At 48.9% G+C, this 20,385-nt stretch overlaps 1 protein-coding gene and 1 long non-coding RNA gene across 5 annotated transcripts; one reads left to right on the top strand and one right to left on the bottom strand.

The window, feature by feature from the left end:
• Nucleotides 1–2,435: 2,435 nt before the first annotated feature.
• LOC127921984 (protein CLEC16A-like) lies at nt 2,436–19,712 on the bottom strand (the record flags this gene model as incomplete). The annotated part of the gene is made up of 5 exons (XM_052505596.1): nt 19,353–19,712; nt 14,858–14,963; nt 5,559–5,682; nt 2,623–2,797; nt 2,436–2,490 (listed from the first exon to the last, which is right to left on the bottom strand). Coding segments are annotated over exons 1-5 (538 nt in total), but the record flags the coding sequence as incomplete, so codon positions are not given.
• LOC127921983 (uncharacterized) lies at nt 15,785–17,490 on the top strand. 4 transcript variants are annotated; one of them, XR_008110126.1, is made up of 4 exons: nt 15,785–16,083; nt 16,180–16,229; nt 16,955–17,079; nt 17,230–17,490. It is a non-coding gene; the product is annotated as an uncharacterized LOC127921983 (long non-coding RNA). The 4 variants fall into 4 exon arrangements; XR_008110125.1 differs by having other exon boundaries at nt 15,785–16,108; nt 16,180–16,254; XR_008110124.1 differs by having other exon boundaries at nt 15,785–16,108; nt 16,180–16,329; nt 16,955–17,054.
• Nucleotides 19,713–20,385: the final 673 nt, after the last annotated feature.

Below are 20,385 nucleotides of genomic sequence, written 5' to 3'. Positions count from 1 at the left end.
GTGTGATGAGGGTGAGGTGTGATGAGGTGAGAGGTGTGATGTGGTGAGGTGTGATGAGGTGATGAGGTGAGGTGAGGGATGAGGGTGGTGATGAGGTGAGGTGATGAGGTGAGGTGTGATGTGGAAGGGTGTGATGAGGTGAGGTGATGGGTGTGAGGTGGGGCAGGGTGGATGAGGTGAGGGTGTGATGAGGAGGTGATGAGGAGGTGATGAGGTGAGGTGAGGTGTGATGGGTGAGGTGTGAGAGGTGAGGAGGTGAGGTGTGATGTGAAGCGGTGTGATGAGGTGAGATGAGGTGTGATGATGAGGTGTGATGAGGTGATGAGGTGTGATGAGGTGAGGTGTGATGAGGTGAGGTGTGGTGTGAAGGGTGTGATGGGGTGAGGTGATGATGAGGTGAGGTGAGGTGTGATGAGGTGAGGTGATGAGGTGAGGTGTGATGGTGACAGGTGAGGTGAGGTGTGATGAGGTGAGGTGTGATGAGGTGTGAGAGTGATGAGGAGGTGAGGTGTGAAGCGGTGGATGAGGAGGTGAGAAAGAGGTGAGGTGTGATGTGAGGTGTGATGAGGTGATGAGGTGAGGTGTGATGAGGTGATGGTGATGGAGGTGAGGAGGTGGTGTGATGAGGTGATGAGGTGAGGTGATGTGAAGCTCAGGTGATGAGGGTGAGAGGTGTGATGGGGTGTGATGAGGTGAGGTGTGATGAGGTGAGGTGGAGTGGTGGGACAGATGAGGTGAGGTGATGGGTGGTGAGGTGTGATGAGGTGGGGTGAGGTGTGAGGTGGGTGAGGTGATGAGGTGAGGTGGTGATGAAGTGGATGAGGTGAGGTGATGAGGTGAGGTGAGGTGATGAGGTGAGGTGTGGTGTGATGGATGAAGGTGAGGTGATGAGGTGTGGGTGTGATGTGAAGCGTGAGGTGTGATGAGGGATGAGGTGTGTGAAGGTGAGGTGTGATGAGGTGTGGTGTGAAGCGTGATGAGGTGTGATGAGGTGAGGTGTGGTGGGGTGATGGGGTGAGGTGATGAGGAGGTGGTGAAGCGGTGAGGTGATGAGGAGGTGAGGGTGATGAGGTGGTGTGGTGATGAGGTGTGATGAGGTGAGGTGTGGTGTGAGGTGATGAGGTGTGAAGGAGGTGAGGTGGTGAAGCGGTGGTGTGAGGTGGTGGTGTGAGCGGTGAGGTGATGAGGTGAGGTGTGGTGTGAAGCGGTGAGGTGATGAGGTGTGGTGAGGTGAAGGTGTGGTGTGATGAGGTGAGGTGTGGTGAGAAGGGAGGTGATGAGGTGTGAGGAGGTGATGAGGTGAGGTGCTGTGAAGGTGATGAGGTGATGAGGTGTGGTGAGGTGTGGTGTGAAGCGGTGAGGTGTGATGAGGTGAGGTGTGGTGTGGTGTGAAGGTGGTGAGGTGGTGTGATTGAGGTGTGGGTGAGGTGTGGTGTGAAGCGTGAGGTGTGATGATGAGGTGATGAGGTGATGAGGTGTGTGATGAAGTGGGGATGAGGTGTGATGAGGGGGGTGATGTGAAGCCAGGATGAGGAGGTGGTGGTGAGGTGAGGTGGGGTGTGAAGAGGTGAGGTGATGAGGGTGAGGGTGGAGGTGAGGTGAGGTGATGAGGAGGTGATGAGGTGAGAGGTGAGGTGTGAGGTGATGAGGTGAGGTGTGATGAGGGTGAGGATGAGGTGAGGTGTGATGAGGTGAGGAGGTGTGATGAGGTGAGGTGATGAGGTGGTGTGATGCAGGTGATGAGGTGATGAGGTGAGGTGTGATGAGGTGAGGTGATGAGGTGAGGTGTGATGTGAAGCGGTGTGATGAGGGTGAGGTGATGAGGGTGAGGTGATGAGGTGTGAGGGTGATGAGGTGAGGTGAGGTGTGATGAGGTGAGGTGATGAGGGGGTGTGATGGGTGAGGAGGTGTGATGATGAGGAGGTGTGATGAGGTGTGAGGATGGTGAGGTGAGGTGTGATGAGGAGGTGAGGATGTGGTGAGGTGATGAGGAGGTGAGGTGATGTGATGAGCGAGTGATGAGGTGTGATGAGGTGAGGTGTGATGAGGTGATGAGGTGAGGTGAGGTGATGATGAGGGGTGAGGTGTGAGGTGTGATGAAGCGGTGATGAGGTGATGAGGTGGTGTGATGAAATGAGGTGTGATGAGGAGGTGTGGGTGTGAAGGTGTGATGGATGAGGTGAGGTGATGAGGTGAGTGAGTGATGAGGTGAGGTGTGATGGGGTGTGATGAGGTGAGGTGTGATGAGGTGAGGGTGAGGTGTGATGAGGTGAGGTGTGAAGGTGAGGTGAGGTGATGAGGTGAGGTGGAGGTGATGAGGTGTGATGAGGTGAGGTGAGGGTAAGAGTGTGATGAGGTGCATGAGGATGGGTGTGTGAGAGGTGTGGTGTGAAGGGTGTGATGAGGTGTGATGAGGTGAGATTGTGTGTCGGTACATACCTGTGACAGTAGGTTAAGGGACACCTGAGGGTTGATCTTACGATCTTCAGACTGAAACACAGACAGACAATATGTCAGCTACACATTAGTATTGGTTACACAGTACATTACACCCCTCCAACTACCTGTTCAGGGCAGACCAGAGAGAAGACGTAGAGAGGCAGTTACACCCCCCCCACCTACCTGTTCAGGGCAGACCAGAGAGAAGACGTAGAGAGGCAGGAACAGACGGTTGAGCAGGTGGTCTGTCAGGACATCGTTCAGGAACTCACAGTTGATAGTCAGGATATCGTTTAGGTAGTGGAGATGGTCGAGATGCTCTGCTACCAAGTCACTCAGCTTCCCCCGGTTACGATGCCTGGAGGGGGGAGAGGGAGAGAGAGAGAGTCAGAGAGAGACAGAGAGAGAGAGAGCGAGAGAGCGAGAGGGGGAGAGGAGAGAGAGAGAGACAGAGAGAGAGATGGACAGAGAGAGAGACAGAGAGACAGAGACAGAGACAGAGAGAGAGAGAGAGAGAGAGAGAGAGACAGAGAGAGACAGAGAGAGACAGAGAGAGAGAGACAAGAGAGACAGAGAGACAGAGACAGAGAGACAGAGAGACAGAGAGAGAGAGAGAGAGAGAGAGAGACAGAGAGAGAGACAGAGAGAGAGACAGAGAGAGATACAGAGAGAGAGGAGAGAGGAGGAAAAGAAATATATATATATATATATATATACAGATATATATATATATATATATACAGATATATATATATATACAGAGACAGATATATATATATATATAGACAGAGACAGAGAAAGAGAGACAGAGACAGAGAGAGGTGGTAGGTACACAACAGTGTGTAATGATCTAGTCTGTATCTGTTACTGTTTTGTGTTTCACAACATGTATCTGATTGTATACCCAAGCCTGCAGTGCAAACACAACCTTCCTGAGAGGACGATATCTTAATCAGACAACTCTGAGAGGTAGAAAGTCTAAACTGATACAACACTGACACCTAGTGGACAGAGGGGAGAATGACCCATCTGAAAGTTAGACAGAGACCCCTAGTGGACACAGGGAGAATGACCCATCTGAAAGTTAGATAGAGACACCTAGTGGACACAGTGAGGATTGACCCATCTGAAGGTTAGACAGAGACCCCTAGTGGACACAGGGGAGAATGACCCATCTGAAGGTTAGATAGAGACCCCTAGTGGACACAGGGGAGAATGACCCATCTGAAGGTTAGACAGAGACCCCTAGTGGACACAGGGGAGAATGACCCATCTGAAGGTTAGATAGAGACCCCTAGTGGACACAGGGAGAATGACCCATCTGAAGGTTAGATAGAGACCCCTAGTGGACACAGGGAGAATGACCCATCTGAAGGTTAGCTAGAGACCCCTAGTGGACACAGGGAGAATGACCCATCTGAAGGTTAGATAGAGACCCCTAGTGGACACAGGGAGAATGACCCATCTGAAGGTTAGACAGAGACCCCCTAGTGGACACAGGGAGAATGACCCATCTGAAGGTTAGATAGAGACCCCTAGTGGACACAGGGAGAATGACCCATCTGAAGGTTAGACAGAGACCCCTAGTGGACACAGGGGAGAATGACCCATCTGAAGGTTAGACAGAGACCCCTAGTGGACACAGGGAGAATGACCCATCTGAAGGTTAGATAGAGACCCCTAGTGGACACAGGGAGAATGACCCATCTGAAGGTTAGATAGAGACCCCTAGTGGACACAGGGGAAAATGACCCATCTGAAGGTTAGACAGAGACCCCTAGTGGACACAGGGGAGAATGACCCATCTGAAGGTTAGCTAGAGACCCCTAGTGGACACAGGGGAGAATGACCCATCTGAAGGTTAGATAGAGACCCCTAGTGGACACAGGGGAGAATGACCCATCTGAAGGTTAGACAGAGACCCCTAGTGGACACAGGGGAGAATGACCCATCTGAAGGTTAGACAGAGACCCCTAGTGGACACAGGGAGAATGACCCATCTGAAGGTTAGATAGAGACCCCTAGTGGACACAGGGAGAATGACCCATCTGAAGGTTAGACAGAGACCCCTAGTGGACACAGGGAGAATGACCCATCTGAAGGTTAGACAGAGACCCCTAGTGGACACAGGGGAGAATGACCCATCTGAAGGTTAGATAGAGACCCCTAGTGGACACAGGGGAGAATGACCCATCTGAAGGTTAGATAGAGACCCCTAGTGGACACAGGGGAGAATGACCCATCTGAAGGTTAGACAGAGACCCCTAGTGGACACAGGGAGAATGACCCATCTGAAGGTTAGCTAGAGACCCCTAGTGGACACAGGGGAGAATGACCCATCTGAAGGTTAGATAGAGACCCCTAGTGGACACAGGGAGAATGACCCATCTGAAGGTTAGATAGAGACCCCTAGTGGACACAGGGGAGAATGACCCATCTGAAGGTTAGATAGAGACCCCTAGTGGACACAGGGGAGAATGACCCATCTGAAGGTTAGATAGAGACCCCTAGTGGACACAGGGGAGAATGACCCATCTGAAGGTTAGATAGAGACCCCTAGTGGACACAGTGAGGAATGACCCATCTGAAGGTTAGATAGAGACCCCTAGTGGACACAGGGGAGAATGACCCATCTGAAGGTTAGACAGAGACCCCTAGTGGACACAGGGGAGAATGACCCATCTGAAGGTTAGATAGAGACCCCTAGTGGACACAGTGAGGAATGACCCATCTGAAGGTTAGATAGAGACCCCTAGTGGACACAGTGAGGAATGACCCATCTGAAGGTTAGATAGAGACCCCTAGTGGACACAGGGAGAATGACCCATCTGAAGGTTAGCTTAAGGAAAGATCCACTCATCCCCATAGGCCGACATACAGACAGTCTCTAACTCACTTTTCCAGCACGTTCTATAGAAATGTATAGGAAGCTAAATGATAACAGAACGTAGAAGAAAAATGACTGTCTGAACACATTTGGTCCACTTTGATGTGTGTGTGTGTGTGTGTGTGTGTGTGTGTGTGTGTGTGTGTGTGTGTGTGTGTGTCTGTGTTTCTGTGTCTGTGTTTCTGTGTCTGTGTTTCTGTGTCTCTGTGTCTCTGTGTCTGTGTGTGCTCACTCTTGGTCCGTCTGAACACACTTGTCCAGCTCTATGACGTGGGAGCCGATGAACCAGACCAGGTTACTGAAGTAAGGGACCGCCGTCTTGTCTCGAATGTAGTGCAGCATGTGCTGGTTGTCCACTAGAGGGGTGAGAGGTCAAGGGACGTTACCGTGGTTACACAGATAGATGGGGAGACAGGGGGAGGGGTCAGAGGAATACAGGACCAGACATTTACAGAGATTGGATATGAGTATAACTATATAGAGAATAAAGCTGTTCTCTCCAGGAGGACTCTACTCTGAGACCGATATGATGGACTCTACTCTGAGACGGTTGTGGAGGACTCTACTCTGAGACCGATGTGGAGGACTCTACTCTGAGACTGGTTGTGGAGGACTCTACTCTGAGACCGATGTGGAGGACTCTACTCTGAGACCGGTTGTGGAGGACTCTACTCTGAGACCGGTTGTGGAGGACTCTACTCTGAGACCGGTTGTGGAGGACTCTACTCTGAGACCGGTTGTGGAGGACTCTACTCTGAGAGAGACTGATGTGGAGGACTCTACTCTGAGAGAGACTGATGTGGAGGACTCTACTCTGAGAGAGACTGATGTGGAGGACTCTACTCTGAGAGAGACTGATGTGGAGGACTCTACTCTGAGAGAGACTGATGTGGAGGACTCTACTCTGAGAGAGACTGATGTGGAGGACTCTACTCTGAGAGAGACTGATGTGGAGGACTCTACTCTGAGAGAGACTGATGTGGAGGACTCTACTCTGAGAGAGACTGATGTGGAGGACTCTACTCTGAGAGAGACTGATGTGGAGGACTCTACTCTGAGAGAGACTGATGTGGAGGACTCTACTCTGAGAGAGACTGATGTGGAGGACTCTACTCTGAGAGAGACTGATGTGGAGGACTCTACTCTGAGAGAGACTGATGTGGAGGACTCTACTCTGAGAGAGACTGATGTGGAGGACTCTACTCTGAGAGAGACTGATGTGGAGGACTCTACTCTGAGAGAGACTGATGTGGAGGACTCTACTCTGAGAGAGACTGATGTGGAGGACTCTACTCTAAAAGAGACTGATGTGGAGGACTCTACTCTAAAAGAGACTGATGTGGAGGACTCTACTCTAAAAAGAGACTGATGTGGAGGACTCTCTAAAAGAGACTGATGTGGAGGACTCTACTCTAAAAAAGAGACTGATGTGAGGACTCTACTCTAAAAAGAGACTGATGTGGGAGGACTCTACTCTAAAAAGAGACTGATGTAGAGACTCTACTCTAAAAGAGACTGATGTAGAGACTCTACTCTAAAAAGACTGATGTGGAGGACTCTACTCTAAAAAGAGACTGATGTGGGAGGACTCTACTCTAAAAAGAGACTGATGTGGAGGACTCTACCTAAAAAGAGACTGATGTGGAGGACTCTACTCTAAAAAGAGACTGATGTGGAGGACTCTACTCTAAAAAGAGACTGATGTGGAGGACTCTACTCTAAAAAGAGACTGATGTGGAGGACTCTACTCTAAAAAGAGACTGATGTGGAGGACTCTACTCTAAAAAGAGACTGATGTGGAGGACTCTACTCTAAAAAGAGACTGATGTGGAGGACTCTACTCTAAAAAGAGACTGATGTGGAGGACTCTACTCTAAAAAGAGACTGATGTGGAGGACTCTACTCTAAAAAGAGACTGATATGGAGGACTCTACTCTGAAAAGAGACTGATATGAAAGACTCTACTCTGAAAAGAGACTGATATGAAGGACTCTACTCTGAGACTGATATAGAGGACTCTACTCTGAAAAGAGACTGATATGAAGGACTCTACTCTGAGACTGATATAGAGGACTCTACTCTCAAAAGAGACTGATATGAAGGACTCTACTGTGAAAAGAGACCGATATGGAGGACTACCAACTCTGGTTTCTGACAATGGGTCATCACGGTAGGCCAAACTCCAGTCCTCCAAACTCCAGTCCTCACGAAGAAGACATGCTTCATCGTACCATTCTGAATTACTCATCGTGAACGGTTGAACGGAGTTGTTCAGAGGCTCGGCGTTGAAAACAATTCAGGAATGTTTCACCTCTTAGAAAATGTCTATTATAACTGTATATCAGTATTATAACAGTTGACTTGAAACGATGGGTTTGAATTACACAGAAACCAACAAAAAAAGCAGGCAGGTCAGTTTACACATTTAAATGATAAGCCCAAGTCAATAATATAATTAATAACATTTATGATTACTATATATACACACACACACACACACACACACACATTCAGTGAGATGCATTTATTAATTAGACTTACATGAGACTGGAGTTAGGCCCACGAGAGGAGGAGATGAGGAGATGGGGGGAGGAGGATGAGGAGAGGAGGAGATGGGGAGAGGAGGAAGGGAAGGAAGAGGAGAGAAAGAGGAGGAGAGAGGGGGATAGGGAGGAGAGAAGATGAGAGAGAGGAGAGGGGGAGAGAAGAGGAGAGGAGGAAGAGGAGAGAGAGAGAGGAGGGAGAGGAGAGAGAGAAGGAAGAGGAGGAAGAGGAGGGAGAGGAGGAAGAGGAGGGAGAGAGAGGAAGAGGAGGGAGAGGAGGAAGGAAGAGGAGAGAGAGGAGGAAGAGGAGGAAGAGGAGGGAGAGGAGGAAGAGGAGGAAGAGGAGGGAGAGGAGGAAGAGGAGGGAGAGAGAGAAGGAAGAGGAGGAAGAGGAGGAAGAGGAGAGAGAGGAGGAAGAGGAGAGAGGAGAGAAGAGGAGGGAGAGAGAGAAGGAAGAGGAGGGAGAGAGAGAAGGAAGAGGAGGGAGAGAGAGAAGGAAGAGGAGGGAGAGAGAGGAGGAAGAGGAGGGAGAGAGAGGAGGAAGAGGAGGGAGGGAAGGAAGAGGAGAGAAAGAGGAGGAGAGGGGGATAGGGAGGAGAAAAGATGAGTTACTTATATGCATATATTATTATTTAATGAAAACATTATTACATATATTATACATATTAAACATTTACATAATATTATTATTAAAACATATATATACATATTATTTTAAATATACAGCATATTATTATTATAAACATTTATATATGCAATTTAAAATATTGGTTATATATATATTATAAACATATAGAGATATTTATTTTTGTTAAAGAGGAGAGAGAGGAGGAAGAGAGATACGAGAAGGAGAGGAGGAAGAGAAGAGGAGAAAAGAAGAAGAGGAGGGAGAGAAGGAAGAGGAGGGGAGAGAAGGAAGAGGAGGGAGAGAAGAAGAGGAGGGAGAGAAGGAAGAGGAGGGAGAGGAGAGAGAGGAGGGAGAGGAGAGAGAGGAGGAGAAGAGGAGAGAGAGAAGGGAGAGAGGAGAGGAGAGAAGAGGAGAGAGAGAAAGAAAGGAGGAAGAGGAGAGAGAGGGAGGGAGAGGAGAGGAGAGAAGAGGAGAGAGAGAAGGGAAGAGGAGAGATAGATTAAGAGGAGATTAGAGATTAGGAAGAGGATTTAGAGAGGAGGGATTTATTAAGAGATTTATTTAACTATTTACATATCATTTATTTACATATAACATATATTTATACATTATCTATTACATATTACATGCATATATATAAATGCAGAAATATTTATTATATATATTTATGATAATATTTACTACATAAAATTTAAACATGACATATTATTATTACATAAATGAAACATTGACATATTATTTACTTACATTTTTAAAAACATTTCATTTTTAAACATTATTACATATAAAATCTAAACACTCTATTATACATATTTATATTTACATTTACTAAACATCGTTTTTAACATTATTACTATTAATGCAACATACTTACAACATTTATTGCGTCTATTTATTTTTTAAAAACATATTATTTAAATATTTTTACTATTATGACTTTGTCATTACATTTATTATTATATATTTATATAATATATATTTTTACATATGTATATATATATTTAAACATATATATATTATAATATATTACATATTATTTACAAACATTATTATTAAACATATTAATATTATTGATATTAAACATTATTGACATTTACATTATTTACTTTCTACAAACATGACATATTATTATTATTTAAACATGATACATACATATTGTTAAAACATTATTGTTTATTATTACAAACACATATGTTATATTTACTTAAAATATTTATTACATAAATAAAATATTATTGGTTATTTACATTTATTTACATATTTAAAAATATGATATTATTATTAATGAAACATACATATATTTATTGAACAGGTGAGAGCAAGCAGAGACAGAGAAGAGAGCAGCACAGCAGCGTGCACGGCAGACACATGACATGGAAGAGGAGAGGCGGCAAAGATGTGGAGGCAGCAGCGACGGGCGGAGATGACGAGTGCGAGAGAGAGCATGATGTACAGGAAAGATGCGGCACATACACAGGCAGCTGGCATGCGGAGGCACGATGGCAGGAGGAGATATATGATATATATATATGATACATACATATATTTAATATTTAGAGAGAGAAACAGGAAGAGGAGAAAGAAACAGAGAGAAGGAAGAGGAGAGAGAGAGAGGAGGAAGAGGAGAGAGAGGAGGAAGATGCATAGAGATTTATTTAAAAAGAGGAGAGAAACATTTAAGAGAGAGGAGGAAGACATAAGAGAGAGAAGGAAGAGGAGGGAGGAGAAGGAAGAGGAGAGAAGGAAGAGGAGGAGAGAAGGAAGAGGAGGAGAGGAAGGAAGAGAGGAGGAGAGGAGAGAGAGGAGGGAGAGGAGGGAGAGGAGAGAAGAGGAGAGAGAGAAGGAAGAGGAGAGAGAGAGAGGAGGAAGAGGAGAGAGAGAGAGGAGGAAGAGGAGAGAGAGAAGGGAGAGGAGAGGAGGAGAGAAGAGGAGAGAGAGAAGGAAGAGGAGAGAGAGAGGAGGAAGAGGAGAGAGAGAGAGGAGGAAGAGGAGAGAGAGGAGGGAGAGAAGAGAGAGGAGGGAGAGGAGGAGAGAAGAGGAGAGAGGAGAGAAGAGGAGAGAGAGAAGGAAGAGGAGAGAGAGAGAGGAGAGAAGAGGAGAGAGAGAGAAGGAAGAGGAGAGAGAGAGAGGAGGAAGAGGAGGAAGAGGAGAGAGAGAAGGAAGTGGAGAGAGAGGAGGGAGAGAGGAGGAAGAGGAGGGAGAGGAGAGAGAGGAGAGAGAGGAGGAAGAGGAGAGAGAGGAGGGAGAGGAGGGAGAGAGAGGAAGAGGAGGGAGAGAGAGGAGGAAGAGGAGGGAAAAGAGGAGGAAGAGGAGAGAGAGAAGGAAGAGGAGAGAGAGAGAGGAGGAAGAGGGAGGGAAGGGATAGGGGGATGGTGAGAGTGAGGGGGGGGGAGAGAGCATACACAAGGTTAACGGTCGTCAGGTAGCTGTGTAGTGTCTAAGAGGCTCCTGGGTAGTCAGGTACCTGTGTAGTGTCTAAGAGGCTCCTGGGTAGTCAGGTAGCTGTGTAGTGTCTAAGAGGCTCCTGGGTAGTCAGGTACCTGTGTAGTGTCTAAGAGGCTCCTGGGTAGTCAGGTACCTGTGTAGTGTCTAAGAGGCTCCTGGGTAGTCAGGTACCTGTGTAGTGTCTAACAGACTCCTGGGTAGTCAGGTAGCTGTGTCGTGTCTAACAGACTCCTGGGTAGTCAGGTACCTGTGTAGTGTCTAGCTACACAACCCACACAGCTACACGACCCACACAGCTACACAACCCACACAGCTACACAGCTACATAACCCACACTGCTACACAACCCACACAGCTACACAACCCACGCAGCTACACAACCCACACAGCTACATAACCCACACAGCTACATAACACAGCTACACAACCCACACAGCTACATAACCCACACAGCTACATAACACAGCTACATAACCCACACAGCTACATAACGCAGCTACACAACCCACACAGCTACATAACCCACACAGCTACATAACGCAGCTACACAACCCACACAGCTACATAACCCACACAGCTACATAACACAGCTACATAACCCACACAGCTACATAACGCAGCTACACAACCCACACAGCTACATAACCCACACAGCTACACAACCCACACAGCTACACAACCCACACAGCTACACAACCCACACAGCTACATAACCCACACAGCTACATAACGCAGCTACACAACCCACACAGCTACATAACCCACACAGCTACATAACCCACACAGCTACACAACCCACACAGCTACAAACCCACACAGCTACATAACCCACACAGCTACACAACCCACACAGCTACATAACCCACACAGCTACACAACCCACATAGCTACACAACCCACACAACCCACACAGCTACACAACCCACACTGCTACATAACCCACACAGCTACACAACCCACACAACCCACACAGCTACACAACCCACACAGCTACATAACCCACACAACTACACAACCCACACAACCCACAGCTACACAACCCACACTGCTACATAACCCACACTGCTACATAACCCACACAGCTACACAGCTACATAACCCACACTGCTACACAACCCACACAGCTACACAACCCACGCAGCTACACAACCCACACAGCTACATAACCCACACAGCTACATAACCCACACAGCTGCACAACCCACACAGCTACATAACCCACACAGCTACATAACACAGCTACATAACCCACACAGCTACATAACGCAGCTACACAACCCACACAGCTACATAACGCAGCTACACAACCCACACAGCTACATAACCCACAGCTACATAACACAGCTACATAACCCACACAGCTACACAACCCACACAGCTACATAACCCACACAGCTACACAACCCACACAGCTACACAACCCACACAGCTACACAACCCACACAACCCACACAGCTACACAACCCACACTGCTACACAACCCACACAACCCACACAGCTACACAACCCACACAACTACACAACCCACACAACCCACACAGCTACACAACCCACACAGCTACACAACCCACACAGCTACATAACCCACACAGCTACACAACCCACACAGCTACACAACCCACACAGCTACACAACCCACACAGCTACACAACCCACACTGCTACATAACCCACACAGCTACATAACCCACACAGCTACACAACCCACACAGCTACACAACCCACACAGCTACACAACCCACACAGCTACACAACCCACACTGCTACACAACCCACACTGCTACACAACCCACACTGCTACACAACCCACACAGCTACACAACCCACACAGCTACATAACCCACACAGCTACATAACCCACACAGCTACATAACCCACACAGCTACACAACCCACACAGCTACATAACCCACACAGCTACATAACCCACACAGCTACATAACCCACACAGCTACATAACCCACACAGCTACATAACCCACACAGCTACATAACCCACACAGCTACACAACCCACACAGCTACACAACCCACACAGCTACACAACCCACACAGCTACATAACCCACACAGCTACATAACCCACACAGCTACACAACCCACACAGCTACACAACCCACACAGCTACACAACCCACAGCTACATAACCCACACAGCTACATAACCCACACAGCTACACAACCCACACAGCTACACAACCCACACAGCTACACAACCCACACAGCTACATAACCCACACAGCTACATAACCCACACAGCTACATAACCCACACAGCTACACAACCCACACAGCTACATAACCCACACAGCTACACAACCCACACAGCTACACAACCCACACAGCTACACAACCCACACAGCTACACAACACACACAGCTACATAACCCACACAGCTACATAACCCACACAGCTACACAACACACTGCTACATAACCCACACAGCTACACAACCCACACAGCTAATTACCCACACAGCTACACAACACACTGCTACATAACCCACACAGCTACACAACCCACACAGCTACATAACACACAGCTACATAACACACAGCTACATAACACACACAGCCCACACAGCTACACAACCCACACAGCTACATAACACACACAGCTACACAACCCACACAGCTACATAACACACAGCTACATAACACACAGCTACATAACACACACAGCCCACACAGCTACACAACCCACACAGCTACATAACCCACACAGCTACACAACCCACACAGCTACACAACCCACACAGCTACACAACCCACACAGCTACATAACCCACACAGCTACATAACCCACACAGCTACATAACCCACACAGCTACATAACCCACACAGCTACATAACCCACACAGCTACATAACCCACACAGCTACATAACCCACACAGCTACACAACCCACACAGCTACACAACCCACACAGCTACACAACCCACACAGCTACACAACCCACACAGCTACATAACCCACACAGCTACATAACCCACACAGCTACATAACCCACACAGCTACACAACCCACACAACTACATAACCCACACAGCTACATAACCCACACAGCTACATAACCCACACAGCTACATAACCCACACAGCTACATAACCCACACAGCTACACAACCCACACAGCTACATAACCCACACAGCTACATAACCCACACAGCTACATAACCCACACAGCTACATAACCCACACAGCTACATAACCCACACAGCTGACTAACATGTTGTTAAATACACCCACTGTTCAGTAAACAGTTAGATACACACTCTGGTTAAATGTAAACAGGCAGGCAGGCAGGCAGGCAGGCAGGCAGGCAGTACAGTCTGGAGTACATGTTGAGTAGTACATCAGCAAGGCAGAGCTGCTCAGACACCTTGGTCAGCCATGTCAAGCCGAGCACCCAGAGCCCCCGAGCACCCAGAGCCCCCGAGCACCCAGAGCCCCCCGAGCACCCAGAGCCCCCCGAGCACCCAGAGCCCCCCGAGCACCCAGAGTCCCCCGAGCACCAAGGGCCCCCGAGCACCCAGAACCCTCCGAGCACCCAGAGTCCCCCGAGCACCCAGAGCCCCCGAGCACCCAGAGCCCCCCGAGCACCCAGAGTCCCCCGAGCACCCAGAGCCCCCCGAGCACCAAGGCCCCCGAGCACCAAGGGCCCCCGAGCACCCAGAGTCCCCCGAGCACCAAGGGCCCCCCGAGCACCCAGAGCCCCCCGAGCACCCAGAGCCCCCCCGAGCATCAAGGGCCCCCCGAGCACCAAGGGCCCCCCGAGCACCCAGAGTCCCCCGAGCACCAAGGGCCCCCAAGCACCCAGAAGAGGAATAGCAGCTGGCCAATGCAGAGGTTTCAGCCCCTAGTAGCGCTCTGTCTGTCTGTCTGTCTGTCTGTCTGTCTGTGTGTGTGTGTGTGTGAGACTCACCCTTGTAGACGTTCAGTGTGATGGTTCTGACTGCGATACGGACCATGCTCTCTGGGTGGTTGAAGAACTTAATGGCCTCGGTGTACAGGGCAAAATCATTAGTGTGCTGTGTGTTGGGAGACAGAGAGGGGGCGCCAGTGAGCTCAGCACCGCACCACTGTTGGGCACAGAGAGACCACACTACCAGAGACCCCTAGCCCCCTACCTCCTAGGGGACTAGGCCCTAACCCCCTACCTCCTAGGGGACTAGGCCCTTAACCCCTACTACCAAGGGGACTAGGCCCTTAACCCTTATCTCCTAGGGGACTAGGCCCTTAACCCTTATCTCCTAGGGGACTAGGCCCTTAACCCCTACTACCAAGGGGACTAGGCCCTTACCCGTTACCTCCTAGGGGACTATGCCCTTAACCCTTACCTCCTAGGGGACTATGCCCTTAACCCTTACCTCCTAGGGGACTATGCCCTTAACCCTTACCTCCTAGGGGACTATGCCCTTAACCCTTACCTCCTAGGGGACTATGCCCTTAACCCTTACCTCCTAGGGGACTATGCCCTTAACCCTTACCTCCTAGGGGACTATGCCCTTAACCCTTACCTCCTAGGGGACTTGGCCCTTAACCCTTACCTCCTAGGGGACTTGGCCCTTAACCCTTACCTCCTAGGGGACTAGGCCCTTACCCCCTACCTCCTAGGGGACTAGGCCCTTACCCCCTACCTCCTAGGGGACTAGTCCCTTAGCCCCTACCTCCTAGGGACTAGTCCCTTAGCCCCTACCTCCTAGGGGACTAGGCCCTTAACCCTTACCTCCTAGGGGACTAGGCCCTTAACCCTTACCTCCTAGGGGACTAGGCCCTTAACCCTTACCTCCTAGGGGACTAGGCCCTTAACCCCTTACCTCCTAGGGGACTAGGCCCTTACCCCCTACCTCCTAGGGGACTAGGCCCTTACCCCCTACCTCCTAGGGGACTAGGCCCTTACCCCCTACCTCCTAGGGGACTAGGCCCTTACCCCCTACCTCCTAGGGGACTAGGCCCTTACCCCCTACTACCAAGGGGACTAGACCCTTAACCCTTACCCCCTACTAGTTAGTTATAGGGCAGCGTGCTGTAGTTAGTTACAGGGCAACGTGCTGTAGTTAGTTATAGGGCAACTTGCTGTAGTTAGTTATAGGGCAACGTGTTGTAGTTAGTTATAGGGCAAGGTGCTGTAGTTAGTTATAGGGCAACGTGCTGTAGTTAGTTAAAGGGCAACGTGCTGTAGTTAAAGGGCAACGTGCTGTAGTTAGTTATAGGGCAACTTGCTGTAGTTAGTTATAGGGCAAGGTGCTGTAGTTAGTTATAGGGCAACGTGCTGTAGTTAGTTATAGGGCAACGTGCTGTAGTTAGTTATAGGGCAACGTGCTGTAGTTAGTTATAGAGCAACGTGCTGTAGTTAGTTATAGGGCAACGTGCTGTAGTTAGTTATAGGGCAGCGTGCTGTAGTTAGTTATAGAGCAACGTGCTGTAGTTAGTTATAGGGCGACGTGCTGTAGTTAGTTATAGAGCAACGTGCTGTAGTTAGTTATAGGGCAACGTGCTGTAGTTAGTTATAGGGCAACGTGCTGTAGTTAGTTATAGGGCAACGTGCTGTAGTTAGTTATAGGGCAACATGCTGTAGTTAGTTATAGGGCAAGGTGCTGTAGTTAGTTATAGGGCAGCGTGCTGTAGTTAGTTATAGAGCAACGTGCTGTAGTTAGTTATAGGGCGACGTGCTGTAGTTAGTTATAGAGCAACGTGCTGTAGTTAGTTATAGGGCAACGTGCTGTAGTTAGTTATAGGGCAACGTGCTGTAGTTAGTTATAGGGCAACATGCTGTAGTTAGTTATAGGGCAACGTGATGTAGTTAGTTATAGGGCAACGTGCTGTAGTTAGTTATAGGGCAACGTGCTGTAGTTAGTTATAGGGCAAGTTGCTGTAGTTAGTTATAGGGCAACGTGCTGTAGTTAGTTATAGGGCAACGTGCTGTAGTTAGTTATAGGGCAACATGCTGTAGTTAGTTATAGGGCAACGTGCTGTAGTTAGTTATAGGGCAACGTGCTGTAGTTAGTTATAGGGCAAGTTGCTGTAGTTAGTTATAGGGCAACGTGCTGTAGTTAGTTATAGGGCAACGTGCTGTAGTTAGTTATAGGGCAACGTGCTGTAGTTAGTTAAAGGGCAACGTGCTGTAGTTAGTTATAGGGCAACGTGCTGTAGTTAGTTATAGGGCAAGGTGCTGTCGTTAGTTAAAGGGCAAGGTGCTGTAGTTAGTTATAGGGCAACGTGCTGTAGTTAGTTAAAGGGCAACGTGCTGTAGTTAGTTATAGGGCAGCGTGCTGTAGTTAGTTATAGGGCAAGGTGCTGTAGTTAGTTACAGGGCAACGTGCTGTAGTTAGTTACAGGGCAACGTGCTGTAGTTAGTTATAGGGCAACGTGCTGTAGTTAGTTATAGGGCAGCGTCCTGTAGTTAGTTATAGGGCAACGTACTGTAGTTAGTTATAGGGCAGCGTGCTGTAGTTAGTTATAGGGCGACCCTGCTTCTAATTCTAGTAGCAGCTAGATTCCCAGAACTTCAGATAGCTGGAAACAGAATGGAATAAGCAGGAAACCTGGAATCCTGTTATTTTGGGGGGGGTTCGAAGCATTTTCCCAGCCTACTTCAACATACTGTAGTGACTTAATACAACGTAGGGATTAAAACCTAGTGTCTGCTCAGCAGGCATTAGGTGGCCGGTTGTTATAGCAGGTCTACAGGCAGCTGATCTCTCTGGGGGTTCCTGAGACCTCCAGCCAATCACAGCCAGGGTCAGAAGTTAAACGTCATGGATCAGCTAGAGAGGTCACAGGGAACAGAGGAGTATTAAGCCCAGATTCCAAGGCTTGAAGCCCCAAATATCCACTTCCTCCCCCAAAAGTGTACCATTGTACACTTCCCATCGTGGATTTAACAAAATGGGAGGGAAACTCCATCCGATGCTTTTAAATCCACGACGGGCAAATGGTCAAGTGCACACTTCAGGAAGAGAGGGGGAATTGGGCGAAGAGAGGAGCTACCATCGACAGTACACCAATAACTTTACCCCATACACAGAAGCCAAAGGTCGAGTGCTGAAAAACAAAGGTCAATCGCAAAGGTCGTGTCCCAAAAGGCCCCTCGTGCCCTATATAGGGCCCTACATTATGGTCGCTCTTTCCCTATATAGGGCCCTACATTACGGTCCCTCATTCCCTATATAGGGCACTACATTATGGTCCCTCATTCCCTATATAGGGCCCTACATTATGGCCCCTCATTCCCTATATAGGGCCCTACATTACGGTCCCTCATTCCCGATATAGGGCCCTACATTATGGCCCCTCATTACCTATATAGGGCCCTACATTGTGGCCCCTCATTCCCTATATAGGGCCCTACATTGTGGCCCCTCATTCCAGATATAGGGCACTACATTATGGCCCCTCATTCCCTATATAGGGCCCTACATTGTGGCCCCTCATTCCAGATATAGGACACTACATTATGGCCCCTCATTCCAGATATAGGGCACTACATTATGGCCCCTCATTCCCTATATAGGGCACTACATTATGGCCCCTCATTCCCTATATAGGGCCCTACATTGTGGCCCCTCATTCCCTATATAGGGCACTACATTATGGCCCCTCATTCCCGATATAGGGCACTACATTATGGCCCCTCATTCCAGATATAGGGCACTACATTATGGCCACTCATTCCAGATATAGGGCACTACATTATGGCCCCTCATTCCAGATATAGGGCACTACATTATGGCCCCTCATTCCAGATATAGGGCACTACATTATGGCCCCTCATTCCAGATATAGGGCACTACATTATGGCCCCTCATTCCAGATATAGGGCACTACATTATGGCCCCTCATTCCCTATATAGGGCACTACATTATGGCCCCTCATTCCCGATATAGGGCACTACATTATGGCCCCTCATTCCAGATATAGGACACTACATTATGGCCCCTCATTCCAGATATAGGGCACTACATTATGGCCCCTCATTCCAGATATATGGCACTACATTATGGCCCCTCATTCCCGATATAGGGCCCTACATTATGGTCCCTCATTCCAGATATAGGGCACTACATTATGGTCCCTCATTCCAGATATAGGGCACTACATTATGGCCCCTCATTCCAGATATAGGGCACTACATTATGGCCCCTCATTCCAGATATAGGGCGGTAGTTGGTAGTTGTCCAGCCTCCCCCCTCACCTCGTTATAGAAGAAGTGCACGGTGTGGTTGTCCAGCCCCCCAGTCCCCACCCCTCACCCTCGTTATAGAAGAAGTGCACGGTGTGGTTGTCCAGTCCCCCCCCACCCTCACCCCCGTTATAGAAGAAGTGCACGGTGGGTTGTCCAGTCCCCCCCCACCCTCACCTCAAGAGAAGAAGTGCACGGTGGGTTGTCCAGTCCCCCAGTCCCCCCACCCCTCACCTCGTTATAGAAGAAATGCACGGTGTGGTTGTTCAGTTTGAGTGACAGGGTCTTCAGGAAGGAGATGTAATAGGCCATGATCTCCTCGTCTGAGAAGTCAAACTTGTGAACGATGATGGAGTTGACGTGGTTGTTGGACAGCAGGTAATCTAGAGGAGGAGGAGAGAGGAGGAGAGAGGAGGAGAGAGGAGGAGAGAGGAGAGAGGAGGAGAGAGGAGGAGAGAGGAGGAGAGAGGAGGAGAACACAGTTATATGATGGGAGTTGACGTGGTTGTTGGACAGCAGGTAATCTAGAGGAGGAGGAGAGATGAGGAGAGAGGAGGAGAGAGGAGGAGAGAGGAGGAGAGATGAGGAGAACACAGTTATATGATGGGAGGAGTTGACGTGGTTGTTGGACAGCAGGTAATCTAGAGGAGGAGGAGAGAGGAGGAGAACACAGTTATATGATGAGAGTTGACGTGGTTGTTGGACGGCAGGTAATCTAGAGGAGGAGGAGAGAGGAGGAGAGAGGAGGAGAGAGGAGGAGAACACAGTTATATGATGAGAGTTGACGTGGTTGTTGGACAGCAGGTAATCTAGAGGAGGAGGAGAGATGAGGAGAGAGGAGGAGAGAGGAGGAGAGAGGAGGAGAGAGGAGGAGAGATGAGGAGAACACAGTTATATGATGGGAGGAGTTGACGTGGTTGTTGGACAGCAGGTAATCTAGAGGAGGAGGAGAGATGAGGAGAGATGAGGAGAGAGGAGGAGAGAGGAGGAGAGAGGAGGAGAGAGGAGGAGAGAGGAGGAGAGATGAGGAGAGATGAGGAGAGAGGAGGAGAGAGGAGGAGAGAGGAGGAGAACACAGTTATATGATGGGAGTTGACGTGGTTGTTGGACGGCAGGTAATCTAGAGGAGGAGGAGAGAGGAGGAGAGAGGAGGAGAGAGGAGGAGAGAGGAGGAGAACACAGTTATATGATGGGAGGAGTTGACGTGGTTGTTGGACAGCAGGTAATCTAGAGGAGGAGGAGAGATGAGGAGAGATGAGGAGAGAGG

This window comes from Oncorhynchus keta, unplaced genomic scaffold (genome assembly GCF_023373465.1).
Source record: "Oncorhynchus keta strain PuntledgeMale-10-30-2019 unplaced genomic scaffold, Oket_V2 Un_contig_24291_pilon_pilon, whole genome shotgun sequence".
Taxonomy (NCBI): Eukaryota; Metazoa; Chordata; class Actinopteri; order Salmoniformes; family Salmonidae; genus Oncorhynchus; species Oncorhynchus keta.
The sequence above is the reverse complement of the archived record's forward strand: the minus strand, read 5'-3'. Positions and strand labels throughout refer to the sequence as shown.